Genomic DNA, 17,471 nt, shown 5'->3' with positions numbered 1-17,471 from the left:
AAGTCGGTGTATTTTTTTGTTCTCGAGACCAGTGGCAGAAAAAAACGCACAGTGGAGGAGCGGGAGGTCTGGGGGGCTCAGTTTCTATGGCAACAAGCCAGCTGGGAAACCACGGTAAATCAAAGCGTGAAGGAGATATCAAGGGAGTGAATGATGAGGAGAGGAAGGGAGGGGCGGAGAGAGATGAGAGACGGGAGGTGAAGACAAAGAGGAAAAGGGGAAACAGGAGGGATTTTCATTTTACCTGTTGACAGTTTGGGAAACACTGCGGCAGTGAGGTGAAAGCAGCAATTCAAGATTGAAAATGGCTCAATGAGTCGAAACAGCTGGTGTGTGAGTGAACAGCATCGTGTGGTATTAACCACATACGAGCAAACATGAGTTCAAACATCTATTCAGGTGATGGCTGTGAAACCAGAGCCACAGGTCTGACTCTGAAGCAGTTCAGAACTGCAGATGTTGACACGGAAATGTGCGCCATCTACAGGTAAGGAAGGGATGAGCATCTGCTGTTTTGACAACTGCGTGACCTGAAGGCTATGACTGATACAGTTGCAATATTTCTATTTTTTAATGGCTGGTGTTTGACATATTTCACATTATAAAGTTACAAAATGTGAGAGTTTTGTTAATGAGCCTATTATCTGCTGAATACTGTTAGAGTACAGACTCTTCAGTTCACCAGAACTGTACCATAAATAAACTATAGGATTGGGATATAAAGGCAAAAAGAAAGAAAAAGCAATGTAGGATGAACTTCTGTGTTTGTTGCTAAATAGCTGAACTAGAAATGCAGCCTGGTCTCCTATAAATTATGTTTTCATACATTGAAACTGCAACATCAATTACCTTGTGAGGGAACGTATTTTCTCCCGGATTGCGTTTGTTTTTGATGTATCACAAATAGTATGTTTCTTTTTTTTTAAGGCTTTTTATTGCCTTATTGCATTAGTGCAGCTGGAGAATGACAGGAAAGGGGGGGGAGAGATGACACGCAGCAAAGGGCCGCGGGTCGGACACAAACCCAGGCCGCTGCTAAGGACTCAGCCTACATGGGCCGCACGCTCTACCGGGTGAGCTAGAGATCTACCCAAATAGAAGGTTAAGTCAAATCCACGTAGGGAGGAGATCGGGGTGGGTGGACAGGTCAAACATTGGACTTTCACCCAGGAGTTGAGTAGGAGTGGTGTTCATGCCCAGTGTAAAACTAAAAGTAACATACTTATTTGAACCCAAACCATGATCCTTTACTAATCCTAACCAAGTAGGTTTGTTGCGTAAACCTAGACGTAGTTGAGAATGCAGTTTGGAAATGGCAAAAGTGCCACAAGTGGTATAACGTTGATGTGACATGTATGTAGACATGTGGATATGAAACATATTTTTGGTTCAGAAACGTCGAGATTCAACGTATCCGCGGTTTGCAGAAACGTACAACGCCAACATTTTATTTTGGCGACTGGGTTGATAAATGTAGGTGTGGTTAAAATAATTTACAATTTTTTTGTAAACTAGTAGAATAGTTTGATTTGGACAAGTGACTATTACTAACGGACACATTTTAGGGCAGCACAATTAATCAAATATTTATTGCGATCACGATTTTTGGCTTCCCACAATTACAATGACTGCAAAAATGGCGTTTAATTACTCGTTTTAAATGAAAATGCACTGAATTCAGTTGAAGAAGAACCTTATTTTAAGTCTTATTTTGATGCAGGAATGTAGCATAATGTGAAAGTGAAAGCAGGGTTCTACTAATTTAATTTTGGGGTAAAAGTTTTGGTGACGTTGCAATTTTATGTTTCTGTGAATAAGGACCAGTCTTATTTTGGTGAAAAGATTTGTACATTAGCAGGAATGTAGCACAACATGGAAGTGAAAGCAGTGCTGTGTATTTAAATGTTAAAGTGCAATAAAAAATATTTTGTCCCTAAAATCAATGAATAATCGTGATCTCAATATTGAGCAAAATAATTGTGATTATCATTTTGGCCATAATGGTGCAGCCCTAACACATTTAGCTTCACTTGTCTGTTTATAAAGTGCCTGACAAAGCTTAATGTTAATCTCAGGCCATACAAAGACAGAACAGATAGAACAAGTATTAAATGTAAAACAGCAGCTATAAAATAGAAAAATAAACTAGAACAAAATGTGTTTGAGTGTGAGCTACAAGCAGGTTCCATGAGGTGTTTGGCATCTGGAAATAAAAAGCAAATGTACAGTTCTCACAACTGATTACCAGAAAGAGAAATGAGGAATAATAAGGACGGAAGAACAGAGGGAGGGAAGAAGAGAGGCTTTAGAGATTTTAGCTAAACGTAATTAATGCAACAATCTTTTGAAGCGAGTAAAGGAGTCACAGCTTTAGGAATCAGCAGAGAGCCATGGAGCTCAGCGACTGCTCGTGTTCAGAGGAGTTTTGTATTATGAATGAGGCAGTAATAATGAAAGCAGTGCACCTCTAGACTGAGAAAAGCCCTGTTGCTGAGCTACAAGCCACCAGGCTTTAAGATTAGTCGGGGTGGGAGTGACGCTGGTGGAGAGCAATGTCCCTGTTAATATTACACGAGTAGAAAGACTTCTCATTTGCAACTGGTTGCCGTGCAGTCAGTCATAACTCCATACATCAACTACAGCACATGAGATAAGACAATAATCACGTATAAGCAGAACTGTGGGTATTTTTCCATCGCTTAGCAGTATTTTACTCCCTTTAGTCATTAACCTGCGTCAGTAGAGTTCTTCATTTCGTTGTTTTTGGAGGGAGCAGCTCTGCTTGAGTGTAGCTCAATCTAAAATCATAACAAAATGCTTCTAAATTCTTCTGACATAGTGCATTCAGCCTTGTTATGTGTACTTACTGGAGGCATTTTTCATTCCATTTGGACTAAATGTACCACGAGTAATACGGTCAGTCTGATATTTGTATTTTTAATGGGCTGTCTAATATTTCCTCCCTGTGATCTGATTCGTCATGCTGGTTTTGTGGTGGTTAAAACCACAGCGCAGCACACGCCACGAGGGATATGTAACAGATGTCTGTGCTTTATTACAACTCTTTTGACTACGTGCTCAGATTAAGAGACATGCATGCTCGGTTGATTTTGTAGTTGAGTACATCAGAGCTTCAAGACACAGACATCAGGTTTTAATATTGGATGATTTTCTGTATTACGGTTGACTTGTGTCCACCCAAGATAGTTTCTTTCTTTTTCTTTTTCTTTTTTACTTCAGTGACAATAAACTGGATAATTTATCAAAAGTATGTACATCAGAAGACAAAAAAAACAATACTCATGAGATTGCCTTTTGTAAGCCGCCAACACAATTCAGTTGAGACTACATTATTACTATGGCTGTCGATCGATTCAAATATTTCAATTGCAATTAATCACACGATTGTCCATGGTTATCACACATTTTTTAGCTGTTCAAAATGTACCTTAAAAGGAGATATGTCTTGCCCCAAACTGCATGTGATTATCATAAAGTGGGCATGTCTGTAAAGGGGAGACTCGTGGGTACCCATAGAACCCATTTACATTCACATATCTTGAGGTCAGAGGTCAAGGGACCCTTTTGAAAATGGCCATGCCAGTTTTTCATTGCCAAGATTTAACTTAAGTTTGGAGCGTTATTTAACCTCCTTCATGAAAAACTGGCATTGTAGTTTCATATGATGCCAGTATCTTCAGTCTAGCTATAAAACCGAGCCCCCTACACCCTTAAAATCGCAAGTTGCGTTAATGCCTTAAAGAAATTAGTGGTGTTAAAACAAATTTGCGTTAACGTGTTATTATCGCGTTAACTTTCACAGCCCTAATTACTTAAAACATATCCAAACTAGAGCCACATAGATTAATCGATTAGTTGTCACAATTAAATTAAATTAATCGCTGATAATCGATTTATCAATTTGAGTAATTTTTAAAGAAAAAAATCTAAATTCTCTGATTCCAGCTTCTTAAATGTGAATATTTTCTGGTTTCTTTACTCCTCTATGACAGTAAACTGAATCTCTTTGAGTTGTGGACAAAAGAAGACATTTGAGGACGTAACACTGATCCACATTTCCGCTATTTTCTGAAATTTTATAGACCAAACAACTAATCGATTAATCAAGAAAATAATCAACTAATCAATTAAATTGACAATGAGAATCCTAACCATCTGTCAGCTGCTCCTCCGCCATTCCACACATACGACCTAACATACAGCACAAATCTCAGGGTGCATTGTAAAATCTATTGGAAAGGACTTTCTTTTTTTTTGTTGGCCCGAGGGGGATTACCTGCTGGTAGTAGATATAAGCCAGGACGCCAGCCAGGATCTCCAACAGGAAGATACACAGCAGCAGGACAAAGTACTGAGGACACAGAGAACAACAGAGGAGAGGAAAATACAGTTAGTGGACGGTAATGTGATGAAGCAACAGGTGCATTTAAAGTCACACATGCAGTGCTGCTAGAGAGGTAGTTTGAACAAAATAGAAACATGTAGTGGCTAAAGTCTGGTCCCATTATATTGAAATGTTAATTAGAAATAAAAATGTGGAAAAGTTGGCCCACTGCAGGGTTGTACAGACATTCATTAAAAGGAACAACTGAGAACAAACTATGCTCATAAATATATTCTGACTGCCTGTGCCGGGTTTCCTGCTGATGGCACAAAAGCACAAATGAAAAGGAGCTGCTCACAGCAAGAAAATAATAAATAAACTAATTGTAGATGGTGGTGAAACAGCTCCAGGAACCCCTCTAAACAGTTTCTCTGTCTCTTTGTTAACTATCACTGGCAGTCCCAGTTTGACGTCTGAATTAGGGCAGCACAATTAATCCAAATTTTAACAAAATCGCAATATGGCCTTCTGCAATTTTCAAATTGCAGGAGGCACAATATTTGTTAAAGACAAAATGTGTCAAAATACCATTTTACATTGTGGTGCTTGAGAGATGTCCTGGCCTACACATCATATTCTACAGACTTATGAAAACATCTTTGTTTGGTACTGTTTTCCAACGGAAATGAGAATAGTGATGTAAAAATGATCATTCTCTCCAATATCTAAGATCATAGCAATTGCAATATCAGTCAAAATAATCACGTTGGATATTTTTCTCAAAATCGTTCAGCCCTAGTCTGAAGTACTAAATTATCTCTTTCGTTGATTCGTCATTATAAAACACTTAAAATTGCAACTCATTTCTCTGGAAACATTCTGTGAAACCAAACATTGACATCTCATCATCTTTTCAAGTTGATATGGTGACCTTGTTAGCAAACAGTTGCTTATTTACACATCCAGCAGCAACATGGAAGCAACATTTTCATTCATTTGGAGTCACGTCTCCTTTTAGCTCTATTTTAGGTCTCTACCGACTCCTGAGGGAAATATCTGGCTCTTTAGCTGCTAAATGTTCCACCATGTTCACCAGCTAGTTTCTAACCATGTCTGTCTGCTGTTTAGTGCTAAGCAGGTAATGGACAGTTGGTTTTTAGAGCTGTTTCACTGAAAACAGCTGCCTGCTGTGGGCAAAAACGACGCTACGGGAGCGGTGAGCTGCGGGCCGGACAGCGAAACAGTATGTTGATTTCTTGTATACCAAATGCACCAACATCATGTTATACAGATTAGTATATTTTATATACAATTGACATGAAGTATGGAACTGGGACAAAGTATCTTAAAGGGTAGCAGGACTGTAAAATATTTAATTAATGAGCATAACGCTGATGATGATGATTTTAATACAACATGGATAAGAGAATGAAACATTTATATAAGAGAACATAAAATGTAAACTGTCAAATCAATACTTGAGTTGGCCAAAAAGTTGTGTAAATAGACCAATTTTGTTTGGGCACTGTTAATTCATGTGACCACAGGGGTGTTAATGAGATTCTTTCACCTTCATGTAAATTAGGGTCGTGTATTGGCGAGAATGAGGCGATACGACACGTATCATGATACAGGGGTTACAATTCAATAAATTGCGATACTGTATGCAAGGCGATATGTTGCAGTTTTGTAAATCTAATTTTAGGAAAACTGTCATAGGACAAAGAACACACCACCATACAGTCAGAACAGTGGGATATGCATTGGTATTTATCACAGTCCCTGTAACATCCAATGTAAAAACAACCCAAAATTGAGTCACTGTCTGCCACAAATCTTTGCATGTAAACTAAAACTCGATGGTGTTTTTGAGATTTGATACAATATCACAAAACATAATATCATGACACTCAAGTGTATTGATATTTCCTTACGCCCCTAATGTAAATATAATGCAATCAAATACAACTGCACCACCAAGTACAGCCTAAAAAAGCTTCACAAAAGTGGGATTTTTTTGCAAGGCTGATGTTGTGGATTGAATTACATTGTACAGGTGTAAGTAATTAACGGTTAATAGTAGTGCATATAACATGTGCAACTGTGCCAGCCCATAAAAAGAGGCCTCACAACAGATGACAAAGCTTAAAGTTAGGTTAATTGAAGTAAAACAGCTCTGTGCTCTCTTATGGTTTTCTATTCATGTTCAGGTCAAAGTTGGTTTATTAAAGCCTGAAACTTTGACTTATTGCTCAGTGGTACATCTCACACTCTGTGCTTTTTAGTGAGCTTTGCTGTTCAGAGTTTATCGTTGGTATCTGATTCGTGACCAGGGGTTAGAGGGAAGGTGCGCAGAAGTTTCTGCAGAATTAAAGACAAGAAGAGATATTATCAGACCAAAACCTTGACCCAAATTCCTCCGGCCTGCTGCTATCAGAGATAGAAAATCAGGCCGGTAAAGTGGACCTGGTCTTTGATTTGATAGCTTGGGCTGATTAGACCTCTGAGTGGCTCCGAGCCTGAATGCTGAATCGACCCCAAGATGCATTTTGATGTTGTGTTGATGGTTTAAGAAGCACGTCGACAGAGTTAGATACCGAATACAGAAGAAAGTCAGATTCAACTTATGACAGTAAACAAGGTGTGTGAGGATTTGATCCTGTTTATATCAGATCCTTTATGTCAAGATTCAGTGCATTACAATGTCTCCCACTTCAAATTTCATTTGTTTAACTTCAATACTTCCAAATGTAACTAAACTGATTAAAAAAAAGCACATATGTTTTGCTGACTTACAAGGGAGGACATTGCAGTTCATACATATATTTCCATTTTTAATCTATATTTATTTATAATTAAATTTCTAGTAAAATCTTTTTTATTGTGATGTTTTCTTCAATTTACTGTTTGATAATAATAGTTTTTAGGGCTGCAACTAATGATTATTTTCTATTTAATCTATTATTTTCTCAATTAATCAATTAGTTGTTTGGTCTATAAAATGTCAGAAAATGTCAATCAGTGTTTCCCAAAGCCCAAGATGACGTCCTCAAATGTCTTGTTTTGTCCACAACTCAAAGATATTCAGTTTACTGTCATAGAGGAGGAAAGAAACCAGAAAATATTCACCATTAAGAAGCTGGAATCAGATACTTTTGACTTTTTTTCTTCTTAAAAATGTACTTAAACCGATTATCTAAATAGTTGCCGATTAATTTAATAGTTGACAACTGATCGATTAATCGTTGCAGCTCCACTATAGGTATTTATAATGATTACATTTCTAGTAAAGTTCCCCCATTTATTTTGATGATTTCTTCCATTTACTGTTACGGTCATGTTTGATAATAATAGTTTTACTGTACAATATTCTGCCACAGCAAATGTTGATATCACAACTCTTTAATAACAATATTTGAGGTATCCTGGACAGAAATGTTGGTCTTCATGTAAAAACAACTAGCAGCTTATATGGTTATCAGAGGTTTACTTTTTTTCCTCAAAAATTGATGGCCTAAAAACTGAGAATATCTGTCAGGCAGAAAATGGTAGTTTTATGGATGTAAGCTGAACAGAAACATATAAAAGCGGGAGGACAGTAGTCTGTGCTACTATATTAATACAACATAAACACCTTCTGGCAATTGCTTGATTTTAAATCAGTCTCAACTTAAACACATATATTCTTTAAATAATGTATCTTTAACACCCACACAGAGTAGGATTTGATCTCATTAGTCTTGTAACCGAGCTGATATCTTGCAAACATCCGTACAGAATATCTTTGCAGTTGTAGCTGAAAACAATTGGGTTAGTGGAAGGCCAGTGTTTCTGACGCTACCATATACTTGTGGTGTTTGCCTCCGCTTTCTCTTTCACACACACAACAACATGCTTCTCGGGCTGATCCCACACGGACAGTGATGTGTAGCGGGTGTGACAGAGAACCTGTTGTTGGCTGTAGAGACCGAGGCGGCTGAATTACTGACTGCAGTGACTCCAGAGGCCTCCTTATGATCTCAGGCACACTCTCTCTCTCGCGGACTCTCTCATTTTACGTCTGAGCTGCCATTCTTCTCCCGGGCGACTGAAGGGCACAGTGTAATTACTGTCAAAACGACTCTCAGCAGGTTCATATGTGCAAAACCTCTCTTAACAGCTCTGCATTGGCTTCAGACTTCCTGGCTAAACTACTAAATGTCTAACATCTCGTAGGTAAACTCAGACCTCTTTCACAGAGTTTTTGTAACTTCTTTCCTCCAGCATCCAGCGTACGTAAGGGAACATTTAACTACACCGTGGATACACACACATTTGTATGCAGCTCTGTGTTTCTATTTCAGACTTCATTAGAAGTGTACTGCTGCCTTTACAATTACTGAGTGAGTCGGAGTTCAGAGTCACGCTGAAGGTGACTTTAATCAGATAACGGTTGGACACGTGCAGAGCTTTCTATAAGCGCCGGCCGCCGGACAAACAGCCGACTACTCTTTAAGTCCAGCTGGCTACTTTACTATTAAAGGAACAGTTAGGGGGATCTATTAGCAGAAATGGAATATCATATTCATAACTATGTTTTCATTAGTGTATAATCACCTGAAATTAAGAATTGTTTTTGTTAGTTTAGAATGAGCCCTTCATATCTACATAGGGAGCGTCGTCATGTTTCTACAGTAGCCCAGAACAGACAAACCAAACACTGGAGAGCCTTTTGCGTTTTTACTTTTGCTGAAGGCCACCGTAGTTCTCCGGCACGCTTGTGAAACTGCGGTAACGTGACCCGCAGAGTGCAAAATCATGCTACCGCCAGCAGCCGCCTGACTTCCGTTGCTCCTAAAGTAGTGTTGTTATGGTAAGGATGGCCTCTGAGCGAGGCGAAATGGTGTTACCACGGTTTTGCACCCGGCGGCTCACGTTACCACAGTCTTGGAAAGGGAGGAGTGAGCGGAGGAGTACTCAGTTGGTTGCAATCTGCAACCACACCACTAGATGTGTGTGTGCATGCTCAGCTGAGAGGTTGTGTCCCTGCTGAGTAGAGAGCTGAGAGTTGTGTTCAGTGTTTGACAAATACTAGAAAAATAATTGATGACAAAAACACATTAAGAATTGCATTGATTGAAACGACGGGACATCCTCATTAGACGGACTACTTCGGAAAACACCGGTGGCAGCAACTTGACGATTGCGCAGTAAGCATTAAAAAGTCCACAGAGCATTTTCCACATATGTTTATGGGCTAAATGAATGAACGAATGAATGAATTATCTTTATTTACATTGCATTGTTAGAAGTTGAGTTCAGTAGATTCACATGATTTGAGATGTGTTGTTTTAGAGTTATTTTTGGTATGGGTTTATTTTATAAATAATTTAATTTAACACCAATACATAGCTAAGACATGGGATTAAAAACATTTTCCCCTTTAAAATGACCTTGTTTATTTTCATTGAATTGAGTGAATTTATGTATGCGTCCTTTTTAATGTATGTTGTTATGTTTCATTTACAAGCGAGATAAGTCAGCTGTAGTTTCATGGACGATTTGAAAATTCATAAATAAAAGATTTTGGATGAGGACATTCTAACGAGTTAAAAATGCTAATGCAAAGAGATATCAGTCCATGAATTTGCTTCTTTTGATGCGCGACATAAAGCCAGCATAGCACATACACTCACACTCACACACACACACACCACCAAACACACACACACACACCCACAAACAGCTCCATTATGTTCTCCATCTTTGGCAATCTCTTGCGGTCCTCCCCTCCCTCATGACAAGTTCATTCCTTCTCTGTGATTCATGGCTGTGATCTCAACTTTTCAAGATGCACCATGCATTCAAAAACAAACACACAGACAAACACACACACACACTGAGAAGGTGTGCACAGATTTCCAACTGAGCATGAACACTTCGCTATAGCTCATATAACCTAAACCACCTTTAAAAAAAAGATGGACTATTTTCTTCAGACAGTAATTTACACACACAGACAAAACCCATACCCATCCTGACTGCATTTATGTTATTAAACACATAAATAAATTATATTTATGTTACTCAACACCATAAATAAATAATATTTATAGTATTCAACACCATACTTAAATTAAGTGTATTTTATTCACCACCATAAATGATTCAACCTGACTGTATTTATGTTATTTAACACCATAAATACAGTAAAATACATGTTATATTTATGTTATTCAACACCATAAAGAAATTCATTTAAATGGGTGTTTTAATACGCCTAATAGATTGTCCTAAGATATGAGCGATGATCATAACTAAGTCATGAAAGACTCATCGGGTTGAAGAACAGGCGCACAGAAAATGAACTATGAAGCAGCGGACTCTTTAACCTTTTGCTTCCGCTTGCAGCTCTGCCAGCCTGTTGCCTCATATAAATACAATTCAATAGAAAGAAAGTGAAACACCACATATAGTAAGATAAGAAAGCAAACAAACAAATACAAAGTTGAATGGAGGGAAAATAGAGACGATGAGAGGCACTGAAAGACAGACAGTGAGGCAGAAAGCAGAATGAGCATTTGTCGATTTCAGTAGCTTGATTGATTGATTATGAAAATAGTCATCAAATGCAGTCAAATATTTTGACTTTCTTTATAACACGGTGACACCCTGCACACTATCGTCATTCTATGCAAATAACCTCACGTAAAACACCCTCTCTATACTATACATTAAGTCCTAAATAAGAACTGAAACGATTAGTTGATAGATAGAAAATTGTTGCGTTTCTCATTTTTATATAAATATAAATGTAATACTTTTTGGATTTTTTTTTTTTTTTACATTTCATAGATTTGAAGAAACAGTGTGTAGGATTTCTTTAACGCAACTCGCGATTTTTTGATTGTAGTGGGCTCAGTTTTAAAGCTAGAGTGAACTAGGTATCATTTGAAACTAGAAAATCTAAAGAATCCACTGATACCAACCAGGTCATACTAGCTTGTCATAAATAACGCTCCAAACATGCCCTAGATTTTGGCGAGGAAAAACTACAATGGCCATTTTCAAAGGGGTCCCTTGACCTCTGATCTCAAGATATGTGAATGAAAATGGGTTCTATGGGTACCCACGAGTCTCCCCTTTACAGACATGACCACTTTATGATAATCACATGCAGTTTGGGGCAAGTCATAGTCAAGTCAGCACACTGACACACTGACAGCTGTTGTTGCCTGTTGGGCTGCAGTTTGCCATGTTATGATTTGAGTATATTTTTTATGCTAAATGCAGTACCTGTGAGGGTTTCTGGACAATATGTGTCATTGTTTTGTGTTGTTAATTGATTTCCAATAATAAATATATACATATATTTGCATAAAGCAAGCATATGTGTCCTCTCCCATGTTGATAAGAGTATTAAATACTTGACAAATCTCCCTTTAAGGTACATTTTGAACAGATAAAAAATGTCTTACTAATTTGTGATTAATCGCAATTAACTATGGATAATCATGCGATTAAATATTTAAAACGATTGACAGCCCTAGTTAAAATTTGAATAAATTCAATTTGTAACTTTATAGCAGATAGTACTACATTTTTGATCAAATAGGAGAGACAGAAAAGGATGGATAGATTAAAAACAGAAAAGAAAGACAAAAAGAAATTAAAGACAGAAAAGACAATGAGATAAAGTGAGAAAGACAGAAAGAAAGAGCCATGTAGAGAGAACTAAAGAGAAAGGCAGGGAGACACACTCAGACTTGTAATATGTCCGGTCAAACTGCATGAAGTCAGTTTCTCCACAGGTGGATCCAGCCTCTGTTAGGACTGCTTTCCATTTGGCTCTGTCATTTGGAAAGGAAAAAGTTTCTCCCTCCTCTCCCTGAGTCATTACGCCATTCTGTCGCTTTTCTCTTACAAAGCAATGAAGCTGTGTGTTTGCAGACACACACACACACACACACACACACACACACACACCACACCCCTCTTCCCGTGGGAGAGTTTTCTTCTTTGTCTTACTGACCTCTCTCATACTTTGTATAGTCCAAACAACAGATAGTCTGATATGGCCTTCCCTTTAATCTAGAGGCAACTGCAGCTAGTTTATTTAAGCCGTCCCGCTGCAGATATCCTGCCGATGTTACGGCTGGATCCGCCTTTTTGTGGTTAAGACTTGTGACCTTTAGGTTACAGGACAGTGTCGCCAATCACAGCTGCTCTCATGTGCTCTCAGCAGGTACCAGGCACTCTCCACATACAGGGAAACAATTACTCTACCCCCCCAGCACCACCACCCTGCCCTTATGTTTGCCCTCTTTAACAATCTCGATAGCATCTCTCCTTGCCGACAAGTTCATTCCTTCACTGTGATTCATCGACCTAATCTCAACTCAAAATGAAGTCCCCACACTGGCTGCCCTGCTTTCCTCAATATTCAACAGACAATGCCTTAAAAATCACAAAATAAAAAGATATATTGCCTTTGCTTGTCATATAAACATTATTATTAGCATGTCTTTTCAACTACTGTCTTTGAAGATTTCTATCCAGAAAGTACGATATCTAATTTGAAGTGAAATTAAACTTTTTTTTTTTCTTTTCATTTTTACTCTTGAAAAAGAATTTTAAAACATTATAAAAATATATTTTGAGAATAAAACAGCAATTTTCCTTTTCCTTTTCCTTGACTGAATACTTGTATTTTTGACTACTGTTTTCATATGTGTCCCAAAGAGGTGGCAACCTTCGGTTGTGAAGCCAATGCAGAAGTGCCTTAAACTTGCATTCTTTCTAATAGCCAGCAGGGGGCGACTCATCTGGTTGCAACCATAGGCCCCGATCAGACAGTGTGCTTTAGCAGCCTTGGGTGGCCTTTTGTAATTGTTTCCAATGAGGCGTTTTTGCACTGCTTTTGTGTTGCTGAGCGCCTTGCGTTTTTACAGGAGCATCCTGAACGCCTAGAGTTGAAAAAAATTCAATTCAAAGTGGAGGTTTTTTTCATTTACAGTTCATTTACACAAACAAATGAGTGACGTCACGGTGACTACGTCCACTTTCTATGGTCCTAATCTTACATGAGAATACGCAATTTATAATATGATGTTTGTTTTTTTGTTAAAACATTTCAGAAGTTACGTGTACTAAAACAAGCGTTGACGTATGAGGCAGACAGCTGTTGCATTATCTGAAGTATCTGACCAAAAATACAGATAACAATACTTTTCTTGTTTTTTTATGAGAAGCTAACAAGTATGTGCCATAACTTTGTTCTAGATGGCATACTTGTCCTTTAGAAACTTCATGAATGCTACATATAAATACAACTGGTGGCTATATTTTGGCATCTTCCTCGTCTCAACTTTAAAATATCTGGCTGTGCCGAATTCTTGTGGACTCGTCTCCGGTGAAAAGTGGATAATGCCAAAGATGACGCATGTTCTTGCAAAGCATATACTGTACGACAAACATTTGAGCTGCGCCCACAGTAGCGTGCATCATGTTGAAATGTGTGGATGAAGGCCTGAACAGTGTGTTAACAGTACAGTGTTTCTGGCTGTTTTGTGCATATTTAGTGCCATGCAGGTCTCTGTTGGCAAAACCCTGTGCCGTGTACAGTGCCAAATCAAATATGGGCACACACGCTCCTACTGTATGAAGTTCTTGTTTTGTCTGAAGTGAACCCAATCGAGGCTGGCACCTTGGCCGTGGTGTGTGTGGCACCACAATGTCCTTCTAACAACTTATTACGTTTGGAAGTTATACACGGTGTCCCACATTTACTTTTTGGCTTATTCTAAGGTGGAAAAACAAAATACATTCTGATGCCAAGGACAATGTCAAATTAACCGATGTACATCCTACTGAAGAATATGCAATCCGGTGATATTTTGTGCATAGAATCAGCCTGAATCTTTAAATAAAAAAATCTACTCAACACACTCGCTCACTCACTCACTCACTCACTTCGACAATGGATGTTAATTTGTAAGTCTTTTGTGGCATCTGCTTATCATCACCGCATGTGAAAAATGTTTTGTTTCTTCTAACAATATGCTAGTTCGCCATCTGGCTGGAGACAGGACAGAAAGTTTGCCAGTGTACAAGTTACCGCTTCATGTCGAACACAATAACAGGCAGCAAATAAAAAGCCTGTGCAGATAGAGAACCGGCGTTTTGCTTTGTTTTGTAGCTGGGCAGGTGGTGGTCAGCAGGGAAAAGGTTTGAGAAGAGCACATTCTCTAAAAAGAAGTACATTCCCCAAGGTTATTCGACTCCTGTATGGTAAAACTTTGGCACTTGGTATACTCTGTTTGCAGCTTAAGTTGGTATTTTGTGGATTTTAAAATGTCTTATTCATATAATGGTTTTATTATTTAGTATGCTGTCCTTCCTGTCCACTCACCAAGGCAAGTTCCAATATCTGTTGGAATGGTAATAAAGTTAAATCAACTCCATATAGTCAAAACTAAAGACTGCTGTTCATTTTTTATTAATAGTGACTATAGCAGGGGTTGTTACATCTTTTAGGGCGCTTTCACAAGCCATAGCCTGTTTGGCTAGTCCAAATCAGAGTTCAATTGATACTTTTGGTTTGTTTTCTATTTAGTCTGGTTTGGTTTCACAGTGCACAAATCAAATCGGACCAAATAAAAAAGATAATTTGCTAAAGGGCGTGTATGAAGGAGCAATTTATCTATTTCATCTCGAGAGCTGCCACTTCTATGCAGGGATAGCGGACATTGATGCTGTCGAAGTGTTTCACTTTGACTCTGCACTGATCGACCGTGTGCACGAGTCCCTTCTCCTCCAGTTTATCTCCAATGACTTTATAAACATCACTATTTTTGTGGACTTTATTTTTCATATTCTGTGTGTTCTCTTCGGCCCAGATGTCAAGCAAACATCGGACTTCTGCAGAAATCCAGCTCAGTCCTCTCCCAGTCATGTTAACCTGTAGTTTACTTGTGTCCATCTCAACAAATGCCCGCACAGACAGCCTGTGTTTTGGTACGCTTGGAAATGGTCCGAGACCACCTCTCGCAAGCGATCTCGATACGTATCGTACGATTACTGCGTTCATAACTGCCCAAACGAACCGCACCAGAGTTTGATTAAAATGGACAAAATGTTGGCTTGTGAATGCATCCTTATTTTTATCTTATGATTAGTCTTTTCAGCGTTAGGGTTAACTTCCAGATCACTGACAAACCAATGACGTTTCTTGCTCATCCCTTTTTTTCTTTGTCTTCAAAAGCCATTAGTGAAGCTACAATTGGTCATGAAAATACTCACTGAAAACTGATGCATATGTAGCACATTCTTACTGTCCCACTGTTTGGTTTAATTGTGTTTAGGTTGCACAGAACAAATGATCTGGTGCTGTTGTGTGCAGCTTCTATCGTCTCTCTACCCTGACGTGATCTCTTACCACTCGCAGTAGCCTCCTCTGCTCCTTGAAGGTGGCACAACAGCCCAGCACGCCTGTTACCATGACGATGGCTCCAGCCAGGACCAGTATGTAGGCGGAGGCAGCGTAGGTCTTGGAGGAGAGAAGGCTGATGTAGTCGCTCTTCTCAACCAAGGTCCAAACACCCACCGCCATCACAACGCCCCCTGCCAACTGGGAGAAGAAGAGCACATGATAAAGAGGCCAAGACTGTGTTCCCTAAAAACAGCACACCCTGTAATATAAAGGAGACAAAACCTGAGAGGGACAAAGAGGTTTTAATTATTTATCACCCAAGTTGGCTTCAAAGTGACTAAGGAGGAGAGGTTAATGCCTGTCAATGGTACAATGTGAACTGATAAAAACGACCCACACAAGATAATCTAATCTTCAATCGGTTTATGGTGCAAGATAACTGTGAATGAGTTGCTCAGTTCAGTAAACCAGGTCTGTCACTACTACTGTGACATATATACAGTATATATATATAATTAGCTACAGCTGCAGCAATTAGTCGATTGACAGAAAATGTATCTGCAACTATTATGATAATCGGTTAATTGTTTCAGTTATTTTTCAAGCAAAAATACCACACATTCTCTGGTTTCAGCTTTTCAAATGAGAGGATTTGCGGCTTTCTTTGTCATTTATGGCAGTAAATTTAATATCTTTGCGTTTTGTATAGGTAGGTCAATCAATTAAAATATTTAATCGCAATGAATGGCGTATCTATAGCGATTTCTTTTTTTTTAGCTGTTCAAAATTTACCTTAAAGGGAGATTTGTTAAGTATTTAATACTCTTATCAACATGGGAGTGGACGAATATGCTTGCTTCATGCAAATGTATTATATATTTATTATTGGAAATCAATTAATAACACAAAACAATGACACATATTGTCCAGAAACCCTGACTTGACTATGACTTTCCCCAAACTGCATGTGACTATCATAAAGTGGGCATATCTGTAAAGGGGAAACTCGTGGGTACCCATAGAACCCATTTTCATTCACATATCTTGAGGTCAGAGGTCAAGGGACCCCTTTGAAAATGGGCATGCCAGTTTTTCCTCGCCAAAATTTAGCACAAGTTTGGAGAGTAATTTGGCCTCCTTCCCGACAAGCTAGCATGACACACACCAAGACACCAGACATCACCGTGGGCTCTGAGAAATTGTTTTGATTTCAATTGAATTGATTTTTTTTTTTACATTTTATAGAGTATGTGATTAATCGAGAAAGTAACAGGAAAAATTAATCAATATAAATAAAATGATCGTTAATTGCAGCCCTAAACACTGATCCTTTTTCTCAGTTGTCGGTTGGGGAATAGGCATTTTAAAAAGTTTTGAGATCAATCCTATGGTTTAAAGTCTGAGGAATTATAAAGCATCATGTGAATCCTTAAACCCACAGGAAAGACTAAGCCAGCATAAAATAAATATCAATCCTTCAATCCAGCATATAACTGTCATAGTCCGATATCTTCAGCATTATCTAAGATAACGGTTTAAGAGAATATGAGGAAAATTAAATCAATACGATGTCACTATGAAGAGTCGGCAGATGGTGCAGCAATGTCTGCAGAAATCTGTCATCATGCCAAAGTCGTCAATCTAACAGCCGCCGGCCTAATTTAGATTTAATGTATAAAAAAAGGAAGAGAGGATGAGGCTAGACACTGAGTCAGA

The 17,471-nt window shown here is 38.5% G+C and overlaps 1 protein-coding gene across 2 annotated transcripts in view; it reads right to left on the bottom strand.

Moving 5' to 3' along the window:
* Nucleotides 1-17,471, bottom strand: part of LOC141759842 (CD151 antigen-like) — a 35,964-nt gene that overhangs the window by 5,912 nt on the left and 12,581 nt on the right. For both annotated transcript variants that reach the window (XM_074622288.1, XM_074622277.1), the window contains exons 3-4: nt 15,762-15,953; nt 4,298-4,372 (exon numbers count right to left, since the gene is read on the bottom strand). In XM_074622288.1, coding sequence (XP_074478389.1) covers nt 4,298-4,372; nt 15,762-15,953 — 267 coding nt within the window. The remainder of the gene's footprint in view (nt 1-4,297; nt 4,373-15,761; nt 15,954-17,471) is intronic.

This window comes from Sebastes fasciatus, chromosome 2 (assembly GCF_043250625.1).
Source record: "Sebastes fasciatus isolate fSebFas1 chromosome 2, fSebFas1.pri, whole genome shotgun sequence".
Classification (NCBI taxonomy): Eukaryota; Metazoa; Chordata; class Actinopteri; order Perciformes; family Sebastidae; genus Sebastes; species Sebastes fasciatus.
The sequence above is the reverse complement of the archived record's forward strand: the minus strand, read 5'-3'. Positions and strand labels throughout refer to the sequence as shown.